At 44.8% G+C, this 13948-nt stretch overlaps 1 protein-coding gene across 4 annotated transcripts; it reads right to left on the bottom strand.

The window, feature by feature from the left end:
• Positions 1-435: 435 nt before the first annotated feature.
• On the bottom strand, positions 436-13494 carry TM4SF19 (transmembrane 4 L six family member 19). Of its 4 annotated transcripts, XM_025216972.1 has the most exons (7): positions 10689-13494; positions 8875-8975; positions 7995-8187; positions 6597-6674; positions 4701-4885; positions 3636-3825; positions 436-1521 (listed from the first exon to the last, which is right to left on the bottom strand). In XM_025216972.1, the coding sequence occupies exons 3-6, from the start codon at positions 8169-8171 to the stop codon at positions 3636-3638; spliced, it is 630 nt and encodes a 209-aa protein (XP_025072757.1). In that variant the 5' UTR covers positions 8172-8187; positions 8875-8975; positions 10689-13494; the 3' UTR covers positions 436-1521. The 4 variants fall into 4 exon arrangements, with proteins under 4 accessions (XP_025072757.1, XP_006034928.1, XP_025072758.1 ...); XM_006034866.3 differs by lacking the exon at positions 8875-8975; XM_025216973.1 differs by lacking the exon at positions 10689-13494 and having other exon boundaries at positions 8875-9554.
• Positions 13495-13948: the final 454 nt, after the last annotated feature.

The following is a 13948-nucleotide window of genomic DNA, read 5'->3' as shown; positions in this document are numbered from 1 at the left end:
GAAAGATATTCACCTTATAGACTAGCTCAACAAAATCTATATGTTTTGTTTTTTGCAAAAATATTCATTGAGATAGATATATATATCAATGAATATTTTTATATATATATATATATATATATATATATATATATATATATAAATCCACCTCCAACACTCTGCCAAGTGGCCCCTGTGGTTCACTTGGCAGATCAAACCACACTAAAAACCTGTTATACAGTCCATACTGCATATCCATTCACCCACAAAATCTATATAGAACACAAGCTTTTGTGAACTGGAGTTCACTTCATCAGAGGCTTAGAGTAGTGTACAAAGTAGACTGAGTGATATGAATCCAGAAGGTGAGAAAAGAGGAGGGAGAGGAAGTGGGAGGGAGCAGTGCTGGAAGAGGCATGCAAACAAAGAACCCACAGGAACAAAGGGGTCACAAAAGCTAATCCAGGTAATGGGATAAGAATCCACAGCTCCTCTTTAAACATCCTTCAGCCAGAGTTCAGATAAACAAATCTCTCCTCGTACTCTCTGGAGGCCAAAAATGGGGGTGTCTTTACTCAGAGAGGCTGAATAAGGACCACACCCAAGGGAGGTGTCAGGAAAGATCTGGCCCAGTCAGTTTACACGTAGATTTATTAGAGAAAACAGGTTTTTTGGAGAAAATAAATAAGAGGCAGTGAAAAAATAAAAGATTCTCTTGGATTAAAGCCACTATAAATATTAGTTCACTATCTAGTCAGACATCACCCCAGTTGCGCAAAAAGAAAAACATAGGGCTTGTGCCCTTCCTTGTGATGAGCAAGAGCAACCGTCCCTAGCACAAAAGTGTCAGCTTATGGCTCACATGTTCCATCCAGAGTTTCTCCCCCTCTCTGTTAATCACTAGTCCTCTGACAGGCTCGTTTCCAAGGTCAGTTGACTGCCAGCCTCTACAGGAGTTTACCCCAGGCAGATTAAACATCCTGGTAGGGTGTTAAAATCCAAGTCAGGTGACTCCAGTTTCATTTGTTCTCCAGTGGGACCCCTGGCCCATATAGCATTTGGTGCTTGGCTTCTTTCTAGGCTTGCACCTTCATCTCCCCTGGAGGAAGGGCCTGTGCAGTCCCCCTCTGCCAGCAACAACACGTCACCCCCTTTCCAGACTAGTGAAACAGGCTTAATGGATTTTTTCCACCCCCCACTTGGTCTCTGCCTGTAGGAGCCAGATGGAGTCCTTACAACGGCCCCAGTGAGTCAGGACACCGTGTTCCTACAGAAACTATTGCAGTCTGTATAACAAAAAGCACCAAGCCAGCACTCCAGCTCCAGCCAGTGCAGGGAGTTGACTTGGTAGCAGCAATTCTGAGAGCATTGAAAACTCCCATCCAATAGATTAACCAGGAGTGGTCACCTAATGGGTCTCTCCAGGAGACCATGATAAGCGTAAATGTCTTACAGGTGTGGACAACTGGAGGTTCAGGGAAACTGTTCCTCTACTCTTCACGGTCCATTCCAGTCAACACACAAGTCTGGAGTGCACTGAACCTGCAAGAAAAATCAAGACATTAAATCTGCTTTGATAAGAGAACCTTCCACCCTCCTGTGAGATTTATGTCCAAGGGGAAGAAAGCACAGAAATTCCTTCTCTAATGATTCATTCATAAGCCCAGAGCAGTTTTAGAGGGTGCAGCAGTCAAAAAATACAGCTGTACACATGAATGCTCTGGCTCATACTGTGCTGGGGTGAAAGCAACACTGGGACTCTTACTGTGACAGCAAAGTGTTCCCTCAGTTCTTGACTCATGCCTGCTAAGGCCTGACTTAGACTGCAGAAAAAGGTGGGGTGTGTTTTTTTTTTAAAAAGCTGGCTTAGTTTGAATGGAAACCGCTCCCACAAATACACTGTTTAGTACCTCAAGTAGACTGTGTTATAGCCTAAATTCCCCTCCCTCATTTGAGTTTGATACCGTTAAGCCTGTGCCATAAATTCCTTACGCCTTTAAACCCTAGTCAGGACAATGGCTAAAACTCACTTGGCTCCAGCTCCACTCTAACGACCAGGACTATCGCTACATTTCTACTCATCTCCAAAGACATTTGCCACTAGCTGAAATGGACACCACCTCTACATGATGGATTCAACAAACTTGGGAGTGGTGCCCTCCAGCATCTCAAGCTGCAACCAGTGGGCTGCCTTCTAAACAGTCAGCGGTATGCCCATGGTGGTGAGCTTCTGAGTGTGGGGGTGAGCTCATTAAGACTGATGGGCGATAGGGGCACCGTATGGACATGGCTACGCTGCTTCCACTTGAATAGGAGGCTGCCCATTCACAGCATCAGGGTGCATTTGAAGGAGCCACTGCCAGCCACCAGTGGTGTAACTATTGGTGGGTGACCAGGGCACTAGGCCTAGAGGGGGCGCAAGAATGGCAACTGCTGCTGCAGCTGCCACCATTTGCCTGCTGCCACTACCCAGGGCATAGGAACTGCTTGGTCGCTCAGATACAGCTCTAAATCAGCTTAAAAAGACTCCCAGAAAGTTTTCTTTTCCGAAGGATGGGTTCCCAGCATTGGAAGCAGGCACAGTGAGGATGGGAAGCAATGACAGCCGTGGAAGGGCACCCCAGACCTCTTCTGCCTTGGTGCTGCACAAGATTGCATGGAGCTGCCCCTTTGAGCCCATACAGCTCCCTGCAGTCAGAGCAGCAGTTGGTGCCCTAGAGCATTGGGGTAGAGGATGGTTTCATAGGTGCAGGGGAAAATCTTGAGACATCTCAACAGGGGTGCTCACCAGGATCTGGGGGAATGTTTGTTCACCAGAGTGCCCCAAGGGATGACAAGGTCAAATGGTCAGAAACTCCTCCATGACCATTTCAAGCTGGACATAAAGATGAATTTCTTCACTGTCCGAGCCCCCAAGGTCTGGAATAGGCTGCCGCCGGAGGTGGTTCAAGCACCTACTTTCAACGCCTTCAAGAGACAATTAGATGTTTATCTTGCTGAGATCCTATGATCCCTGCTGACTTCCTGCTCCTGGGGCAGGGGGCTGAACTCGAAGATCTTCCAAGGTCCCTTCCAGCCCTAATGTCTATGAAGTCTATGAAATCTCCCCCAACTTGTGGGGCCTATGGGCAGTGTGGCTTACTATGTGGCTTTCAGTGGCCCCCAAGCAAACAGCAGCCTGGGGTAAATAACCCCAGTAGCATAACTAAGGCAGGGCAACGGAGGCAGCTGGGCCCTGACTTTGGGGGTGGGGGGTGGGGCAGGGAAATAACAGCTGCACAACTGCACCACTGACATGGCGGCAGATGGAAGTCCTCACTACCTTTATGTGTAACCACTGCACCAGCTATAAAGTTGTCCTGTTACACCTCTGATTATTCCTTCTGTCTTCCACACATGTGCGCTCCTGGAAACTTATTACTACCCTCACACTCCTCTGCCTTTCTGTCCTGTAAATGTTAACTTTGCTCTGAAATCTACCGGTGCTCTATGCAAACAGCAACAAAATCTATCCCAGCAGTAGGACAATGCACTGAAGTCAAGTTGTATTGTTTGAACATTTCTCCTTAACTCCTTTGTGGCACCATTCATGGGAGGGTGGGAGAGGGAGAGAGGAGAAAAAGCAGTGGCAGGAAATTATTAGGAGCTGAACTTACCTATTTCCCTTCACAAAATCCACAGAGACACCCAAAGAAACCATTGATAATCTGAAGGGAAGCCAGGACCATCTCAACTGCACTGATGATCATCAGAAGGGAGAATAAGCTGATGTTCCAGGGTACGATACGAGGGGGCTCAATGCAGACAGAGGTCCAGAGCGACTGGTTAAACAGATAGTTGTCAGCCCTTAAAGAGAGCGGCTGGGCATGAGACACTAGCAAACAGACTTCTGAAGGGATGATTTGCAGGTGATTTTGAATAGCATGAAAATGTCCTCTTTAGTTTCATAGTGCTGGACAGGGTAGCCTTTCTTTTTTTTTTAACCTTAGCAATATCAAGAACCTGGTCTGATATTCCCTAGCTTTCTGAAAGCCTTTCTTGGGGTCTGAGCCCTCACGCTTCAGCTGATGGTAGGGGACTAAGTTTTAACAAAGACTTGCTTTCTTCAAAACTTTCACCAGCCATTTAAATTAATAGCTATAAAACAGTAGTAAAAATACTGAAAAATGCCTTCCTACTCTGCTAACACTATGGGGTTTTTCCAGCTAAGTAAGACCTAGCTATCTAAAGGGAGCAAACAGGTAAGAAAAAAAAAAAGAAAGCCTTTTTTGGGGAAAAGGCAACCTTTCATACCCGTCTTTATATTGTGTAAAGCAGGAAAAGAACACTAACAATTTTTTTTTAAAATGATGAAACACGAGAGTCCTTCCTGAGCTTGTCTAAACAAGGTGAAGACATGAGCCCCTTTCCAGCCCTGCTATTGAACATGCTGTGTGGGTCTTGGTACAAAGCCAGTGGGGGGTTTCACTATGGCTCCAGAGGTGTGAGATTTGAGACATGTATCAAAGGTTGCCATCAGTGGACCCAGCTGTTAATCGGCACCGGGCCATTCTTGATGGGGTGTGAAAGGCAGCCAGACATGCTGGCCCTATTGCCCCTTTGCATGCCATAGGCTACAGAATCAGGCAGGCTTTAACTACCCTGGCCCAATCGTTCACTAGGCTTGGGTGGACATTTGGCCTTTAGCGTGGCATAACATGCTCCACAAGGTCACTTCTCACCTGGAGGTGAAGTCTTGGCTGCTTGTGTCTGAGAAAGGATAATTCCAGTGCTGAATTCCATCCTGGTTGTGGGTTGAACCATTGGACAGGCAGAGGGGTCCATTTGTCAAGCCTAGTCCAGCCATGATAAAGCAGGCGGCAGATCCCAGCAATGCCAGCCCTGATAAGATGATGGAAAGGAACAGCTGGGGGTACAAGACACAGGCATGAATGTGTAATTCCAAATGGGACGTTCTGTTGCCTCAACAAGTTCCAAGGGCCCTGCTTGGGGCCAGGACTGCCATCTGCTCAGCCTGGGGCTATGAGAGGAAATATGAGGCCTTAAAGGTTAGCCTCAGGGACTGCACTTTAAAACTAGTGGAAGAAACTAAGAGCTTTTGCAACTGCTATAGAACTTGAATTAAAGGCATCGCCTCAGGACTGCAGGTAGGAACATCCTTTCAGCTCCCAGCCAGGCTTCTTTATAACCACAGCACAAGCCTCAGCCCCTTGTGGTCCTGCCCCTGGAGTCCACTGGGTGTGGAACACCAACACTCAGTGGCAGCATTTGGTGTGCACAGGTAAGGGGCACAAGCTGCATAAGATCAGGCCATGTACTCTCTCATACATTTAACCCTCTGTTACCAGTGTGGATAAATGCAGAAGAAAACTACATCTGGTCTTCTCACTTTGCACCTGTTTTGTAACCTCTCATCCACTTCGACTCAGTGACATTCAGCAGCCATTTATCTCTGAAGCAGCTATGGATTGCAAGTGCCCAGCCAGAAGAAACCAGGATGCAATGTATAGAAGTGCTGGGCTGTACTCAGTGCCTCGTATGTAGCTTGGTAGGCACCCAGATGTAGTGGGCACTTTGGAAAGACTGGCTTTATGGGGCAAGATTATTTGGGAGGTCTCTCTCCACTAAACCTAGTGGGTGAATGGGAGGAGAGAAAGGCTCACATCTGTGCCAGGGCCCAAGACAGTCTTAATGCCAGATGCTAGATGAATGGTGACCTGCATTATGAGGTGTGAGCTGAAGAGGCATCTTGCCATTATCCCCATCCAAACCAGTAGTGTCTGGTTGTTAGCACTATGTGAGAGGGAGAATGTGAATCCTGGGTGATGATGGTACATGACCTCTACTACACCCAAATGCTGTGTGTATAAATGTCTCATCCTCTTGTGAACAAGAGGAGTTGAAGCCATGCAACTAGGAGGACACATGCTAGTGACCCAGGGTTCTCATCTAGGCCCCAATACTGTAGTAACTGAGGGCAACCACGTTAAACATTCAGTGTGGTTGATCCTCAAAATCCCTGGTTGGAAAAAGAACTGTACTGCAGCAAGAGGTTGGCAGCCTATGGCGCATGGGCCAGATCCAACTTGTGGAATCACTGGATCTCACCTGCAGAGCTGGGGGACTTTGCCTGTGTTGCAGCTGGGTGGTAGGGAGAAGCGACCAGGTCTTAGTGCCAGTCCACCTGGATCATGCTGGCTCGCCACTAGAAAACGTTGCTGACAGCTGGCCTGTGCTGCTGTTGCAGGGATAGGCAGACATGCTGTCAATGAGCTGTCCAAGGACTCATAGTAATTCAGTAGAGGATGAGGGAGTTAACTGGACATGGGCCTCAGAAGCACTGTACTGTCCTTCCCTTCTTCGCCACTTTACTGCTTGCTCTTGGTTCTCTCTCATCCCCTACCTACTTGGGGGGTCTACGGGAAACATAAGCAAAGATAATTTCCTTCCCACTTGCATGCAAAGTCTGCCAAGCACAGTTGGTGCTATGCAATGCCTGCGGCATTAGACATGACTGATCTGGAGAATCCTGCTCTCTCAGCAGCTGTGGGCTTGGAACCTCGCTCTGCTACCAAAACCAGTACATTTCCCACAAACGCCATGAATCTGTGCCTTACATTTCTCCAAGTTCCGCAGTCAGAGAAACAGCCGCATCGCCATCCAACAGCTGTGATGTGAGTTGCAGCCAGAAGAACCTGAAGAAGGGAAGCACAGATTCAGGATGAATGGAACAGGGCAGGCTGCTGGTATCAAGAGCTGACATGTTCTTTCCTACCCCTCACTTTGACCTTGTACGAAAAGGGTTGCCACCCCCTGTTCAGCATGGAATATATTAACTGTCCAGTAGCATAGTCTTAAAGGCAACAGTTCTGCCAAGAGCTACCCGAGGATAGATGCCTGTAGCTGCACAGAACCGCATTGAAGTCAGTTATGGAGGTTCTGACAGTGGGGAACTCCTTGAGAAACGAGGAGTCCGTGAACAACCCTGAAGATAAAGTTTGTTGTCTGTACTGCTCTTATCTAACATCAGCCTGTAGACTCCACATGGCTGCTTGTGTTTGCCTTAATCTGTTTTTCAATAACTGTTTTGATGCTTAAAAATCCCAAAATTTTGCCAGGCAGAGCAGCCTGCAAAAAAGCAAGGCATAAGCAACACAACCATGTGTATCCAAAATGAAAGATGATAATTCATAAAGAGATAAAATTGGGACACAGATGAAAACTTTTAACAAGTAATATCATTTAATTACTATTTGAATCAATCTAGGAATTATTACAAATGTCAGTCTCATAGGGAGACTCTACCAGTTACGTTGACATGAGAACAAGTTGGTCTCAGTATAATCACCTAGGGAACAACCACAACATTTGGTAGATTCATTATTTGATTATTATTTCAGCTGGCTCCATGCCAGACACCCACGAACACTTGATCATGCAATCATTTTTGGAGGAAAGTTTTGCTATTTTGGCCAACTTCAGTGTGAAGAACAGCGGTTTTACTCATTGGCCTGATGGGTGGCTGTTAATCTGTTTAGACCTGTTTGACCTTAAAGGAAGGCAACTTCATGAAGCATCCTCAGAGAAACGGAGATTAGCAACAAAGAAACTGCCAGAGCCATGAGAAGGGGAAAAATGCAGACATGGCAGTGATGCTCACTAATGCTCATAACGCTATGTAAGAACATTGTATTGGGAAATAGCCAATTATTCTTTTAGTATGTTAATATTCCAAGATGCTTGTAAAGTTATTTTCTTCTTTTTAGAGCTATTCAAACCAATTAAAGGTAATGGGAGTCTTTTTACCGATTCACTGGGTGTTGTGGAGCTGTGCATTGGTTTCAGTCATTAACATGCAAAGTGCTTAGGAGAAAGTGGGAAGGGTGGACATGCAGGGGTGTTTCAGAGAAGTTACATGGACTCCGACTACTGCTCTTACAGCTCCCTGTGGAAGCGCTACCTCTGAGACGGCACACAAAACTGCTGAGGAAAGGCAGACAGGTCACATTACTTACAATCATGCCTCCTCCCCAGATGCCTGGTGCTTGCATGGCCTGCTTGGTGATGTGGCCCTCCTGTAGATACTTCCATGACCAGTTGGGGAAAAGGAGGAAGATGTTGACAGCAATGGAGAGCATTCCCAAGACAAGCAGGCATGGGCCCAGGATTCGAGTGCACTTTCCTACACACATTGTCAGTGACTGAGTACTACACAGAGGATAAAAATGGGGGGAAGAGAGTGAGAGAGGTTCTTTCTTTCTTTCTACTAGTCAGCCTTTTTGTACTTAGATTCCAGGGTGCTTTAACAAAGGAGACCAATACTGTGTGCACCTCAGTTTCTCTGTTTGTAAGACAGGGAAGTCACAGAGAGGTGAAGGGATAGTATGAGCCAATGAGGGCTGGTGGTAAAGCTGGAAATAGAACTCAGGTTCCTTGGTTCCCAGCCTTTAGTTGCACCACTTTTTGACACAGCTCAAGCTGAGAGAGGATCCCAGCAGCAAGGTGAAATTTTGCATTGCAGTCTATAGAATGGGCAAAAAGCTCTTTTACAAAATAAGCAAAATGTCATAAGACATTGATATGATCCAGAACTGGCTCAAGGGTACTTTTCTGGGATTTCCAAACTAAACAACCAGAATTAATTTAAGGATCAAGATCTCACATTAAAATGCCCCTTTGAAACCAGAGGTTTTGGCCACTCTAGTTTATTCCTATCATGTGAGTAAGAGATTTCATTGTTGTTTGAGCTTAAATCATGTTACAAAGATTCCTCCCTCAGGTCATTCATCCTAAATTTCTTGGGCCAAACTTCAGTCATTTGTCCTGAGTTAAATCTGGAACAACTTCATTTCTGGAGGGAGTTATTCTATATTTATACCAAGAACAGGCTCTCACCCCGTATCAGTAGAAATGAAGACTTCCTGCCCATGAACAACAATAGTGAGGTCAGATCAGTATCCCAGAGACTTTTTCAATATATATATGTAGCATTTGTCCTGTGAAGAATTTGAGCGGTCAATATGCTGAGTTAGAATGGCGATACAACATTGTCGCGGAACTGGGGTAAGACTAACATACATTTTCCTTGTGTAGGTTTATACTACAAATTGAAACTGCTTAATTCAAACCCAACTTGTAACCTGCTAAAGCTCATCTGAGGGCACTTACTGGTACAAATAAAAGTTGTAGTATACTTTCAACATGGAGTTTTTTGGGGGCGATTTTTTTTGTTCTTTTTTTTTGTGTTTTTTGTTGGGTGTTTTTTTCTGGGGGGGTTTTGGGGTTTTTTTTGTTTTGGTTTTTTTACATACTGCTGGTACCATCACAGGGAACACCTGGAGCAAATTAAACTCAGTCTTGCCAAGACATTCAGTCCAACCACATTAGTAGGTGTGGTTTGCCCACCTGGGTTAAGCAAAGTCCCAGTCTGCTGAGCCACTACTGGCATAGGCGGCGGAAGGCAAGGGCTAATGGGGCTTAGCCCCCCCAAACTAATTTTGCAGTGGCCAGTGACAGTGCCATCGCCATGCCCCACCACTGCAGCACTGTGCCCAGTGCTGCCGCCATGCGTATAGCACCAGCACATGCTGGCTCCTACAATGGGCTTGTGGGAAGGAGGGGCAGGGGTCAGGTGGGCTTGCCCCGTAGCGCCCCCCGCTCCACCCCCCAATAATATTTTCTCCCCCTGCTGATTACTACTGGTATCCTATCCAAGTAGCTGATCATTACTATTTGCATTAATTTCTTTAGCAACCCCTGGATTCTGTGCAATTGCATAATAAATACCAACAAGGCAGTTACCACTTGAACATGTTTTAGTTTCAACATAATAGAAAGAACTGCAACTGAGAAGGAAATGCGTTTTGGAAGTGAAAGCTGACCAGCAGCAGCTCCAGAAGTGATGATGTCTTACAAAACCATTGAGTAGGGACGTAACGTTTTGCAAGACATGGGTGGAATTGTTAGTTCTATCTGAACTGACCCTGGAGAAAAAGGATGTGAAACTCACTTCACTGCTGCTCACACAATTCTCTTACCCCAGCTACTCTGCTACAGCTATTTCACATTCACCAACCAATGTGAGCTCTTTGCCTCCAACAAGCTAGAAGAGCTTGGAAGAACAATATAATTTGTGTGCAATTGCTCTGCTTTTGTCAGGGACCTAGAGAGGCACTGGAATGGCAATTGGGAAATCTGAGCCAATTCCAGGCTCTCCTACGTACTGTTTAGAAAATCATTTCACCGCTCTACGCCTCAGTTTCCCCTCTCACCCTTTGTCTGGTCTATTTAAACAATGAGCTGTTTGGGGCTTCCAGCTGTTACCACGAGGACAAGTCACAGAAGCAGACTCATTTCTGTGAACAGCTGCTCTAGGTAAGCAAGAAACACTGTGCTTAGAATACAGTTTATCCAGTGAGAAGTGACACTCCTTCCCCTTCCTAAGTCCCTCCAGAGCAATTCCAGTCGGCCAAATGCTCCTCAGGTCACTTACAGACAAGACCCAAGACTCTAAGCACAGAAGCCCAATGCTCAGATACAGAGCAGCTGAATGAGCCCCAGCTGGGAAACACAAGACATTCTTCCTTCCTTTCAAAGTTCCTCTAAGATTAGATCAGAAACATTTGCATTTAATTTCCTTATGAGATCACCCTTAATCATAGCAAATATCAAATCCCAGCAAATTCTTGCCTTCCCCCTTCCCCACTTACCTGAGAGAACTGGAACAGTGTGATGCCAATGCAAGGAGTTACCAGCTGGTTCAAATTGGTATTTCTCTGTCTCCCTCTGTGGGCAGTATATAAGTTATTGTAGAAGCTCTGAAGAAGCTTGCTGTTCTTCCTCAAGAAAGGTAGGGATATGCTGCAAATTGGCGGATATTTATAATAGTTTGGATGTGTCAGCACGCATCCTGTTTCTCCCATAGATGGTCCGAAGTAGCATCTCGCCTCCACTGCCCATCAGTCATACGCCTCATCCCTCCCACATGACCAACAGCTCTGATCTCTGAATAAGGAGGTCCTGTGCACTTACACAAGGAAATGAAATTCACACTGAATGAGGAAGTTGTTTGCTTTCCCGGAGAATTTGACTGGGGTAGAGGACTGATCATGGTGTGAATCTGTGATAGACTGCAGGTTCAACAGAATTGGAAGAGTCAAGGAACCAGGCAGTATGACTGAAGTTGGTCATCCAGATATAGAGCTTCTCTGCTTCCTGCATGCCCTAAGCATGCGGTAGGAAAAACACCGTCCTTTGTACTCTCAGCATATGGTTGTCGGGGAGGGAAGGGGGGGTTGGAAATCAAAGATGAACTGTTCCCACATCCAAGACCTCAACTTTGACCATATCGTAACAAACCCTGATCAGGTCCTTTAGTGGAAACTGAACATTGGACCTCTGGATCTAAAAGTGTGAGCTGCTTACTGCTTGATCTCAAAGAACAAAGTCCATTAACTCCAAGGCAGAAGCAAGCCCAAACTCCAACGTACAGTTCCGCCATGGAAGATAAATAGAGAGCTTCACTGTTAGAATGGTCACTCACTGTATGTGTACTTACATACCTACATATAAATTGTCCTGTCAAAGTGAATACAATTGTCCCTGTGAGTAAAGTTTCCACGTACACAGGTCCTGATCTTGCAAACACTGAAGGAGACACGAAAAGCATTGTATGCAAACTGTGGATACGAAGACATCTCCACCAGCCCTTTAACCAAAGCAGAAACCATGTGTATGCCTGGAGACAGCATCTGTTTAGTCTGGTTTTAGAAATTATTGCAATAACAAGCATGAAGCCAAGGCTTTTTAAACATTAAATGTAAGAACATAAGAAACACCATGCCAGGTCAGGCAACAGAATCTTCTAGCCCAGCATCCTGTCTCTTTCATTGGTAGAGTTGATGCTAAAAAGAAGAGTATTTAAGTACAACCTGATATGTCCCCCACCCCTTCCCCGCTACAAACATTCAGCAAAGTACTTGCCAACAGAGAACATGGGACCTACCATGGTAGGCATATCTGTTTTCTAGGGTTTCAAAGGGTTTAGGGTTTAACTAAATAAACACATGTCCAAAGTGGGATATAATGGGATATAACATGCAAAGTTGTTGCACAAGAGCTATAGATAATTAGATCTCCTACGTAGCGATAGATTAACATAAGAGGAAGTTGAATGTTTTAGCCTGATTAACTTATTCCATGTAGTGAAATACCGATTTGAAACAGTTCATTGTAGAAAACGAGAGAAAAATTAACAGACAAACAACAAAATAAAAACAAACAAACAAACCACCTTTTGGATGCATACCTTGCTGGTGTTATTTGACCCCATCAGTCTTTCTTGCCTAGAGCAGGGGTGCTGGACCTGATGATCTCACAAGATCCCTTCCAGCCCTAAACTTCTGTGAATCTGTAAACCTGAACCCATCAAGTATTCAATTAAGAAAGAATTCAACAACTAATGCACATCAGTTTCACCTCTAAAGAGATATTTCAAGAACTCGAATTCCTTTCCAACTTCAGCATCTTAAAGTAAATAGGCTTTGTTCTCTTTGCATAGGTGCAGGTCCTTACAAAAAATAACTCAGCACTCGAGCTGCAGAATTCAGATTCTGAATTTCCACATCTCAAACTACAATGCCATCAGAGAGCCGGGTCGGTTTGACAAAAACACAAGGCAGGTCATTCTCAGTAGCTGCTCATCAGCTTTGCAATTCCCTCCCTTTTGAGGTCCACCAGGGTCTGGACATTTTCCAGCAGTGCTGTAAGACCTTCTTATTCGGATGGATGTCCAACAAGCAAAGCTAAATTGGGGTATTGCTTAAGAAGTTTTTATTGTATATTGTATTTTATCTGTTTTTATATGATATTTTGTCTCTTACTTTAAGCTGCCCTGAGCCTTTGTTGTCAATCTAACAAATAAATACAGCCTGGCATTTGGGATGAGTGGCATCTGTTAAATGATACTGTCATGTACACTCTGAGATAGTTGGGGTAACTTCTAAAAACATCTTTAAAGATTCAACTCTTGAAATACCACTTAACTGTAAAACCTACAATCAGCCCCCACACCTGGAATGTTTGTGAGCTCCCCAATGCTACGATGTACATAATTGCAATTTTAGTTTTGTAACTACCTTTGCAAATTGTTTAAAGGATCCTTTCTTCTCCGTTTTCTCCCACTCTCCTTCCCAAACGTTAGTGTTGCCTATCCTCAGCAGTCAAAAGCCATGAATCAGCCTCCATCCCCCACAAATCATGAGATTTCTGTTTTTAAAAAGACTATTTTGGTTTGCATTTCATTTTTTTGGAGCTCGTGGGATTCGCTCACTCCAGTTTCTGTCCATAACTTCAAAAACTATAACAAAAGCTGAGATTCTCTCTCGACAAAATGACCCATAGACTCAGGGCTTTCAGAATAACATCCACTAGTGTGAGAATTTGTAACGCCTATATCACCAAATTTCAGAACTAGAGAAAAATCTCAAACTAAACAGAAAGATGCATGTATGCTGCTCTGACCTTCTGTGTTAGAAACAGATATTCATCATTTACAAAAAACTCCTGCATAAGTTTCTTCTAAATGTAGGTTTGAGCTGTGCTTCCTCGTGTTCGCTCAGGTAACCTGTGGTAAGGTAACACAGCTATTATCTGGATTTCATGTGAAGGTTTTAGATGAGATCATGGTCCACCCCAGTAAACCCAGGTGTCAGTGGGTACCTGGTCACTTGGGCAGGGTAGTCAAAGGCAGCCAGATATGAAGCAAACTGCATCACTCCCCTTGTGTGTCAACTTTTGTGCCTTGACCTTGCTCACCCTGTGGATAGCAAGGCTTGAGTAGAACTTTAATCCTTTAATATTACACTGTACCTGGTATCTAAAGATCCAGTTGTTTATTTTATATCCCAGTGATGAAATGAAAATTAAGAAATAATTTCAAATTTCAGACCAACAGATTAGTTGCTATTTC

Source organism: Alligator sinensis, unplaced genomic scaffold (assembly GCF_000455745.1).
Source record: "Alligator sinensis unplaced genomic scaffold, ASM45574v1 scaffold863_2, whole genome shotgun sequence".
NCBI lineage: Eukaryota > Metazoa > Chordata > Crocodylia > Alligatoridae > Alligator > Alligator sinensis.
This window is presented reverse-complemented; position numbering and strand designations above follow the sequence as displayed.

Excerpts from the sequence above, each read along its gene's own strand:
- TM4SF19 (XM_025216971.1), bottom strand. The coding sequence starts at position 10,901 with ATGGGAGAAACAGGATGCGTGCTGACACATCCAAACTATTATAAATAT. Across the intron at positions 4,886-6,596 it reads ACTGCGGAACTTGGAGAAAT|CTGTTCCTTTCCATCATCTT; the intron begins GTAAGGCACAGA and ends TTGTACCCCCAG. Across the intron at positions 3,826-4,700 it reads AGCCAAGACTTCACCTCCAG|GGCTGACAACTATCTGTTTA; the intron begins GTGAGAAGTGAC and ends GCTCTCTTTAAG.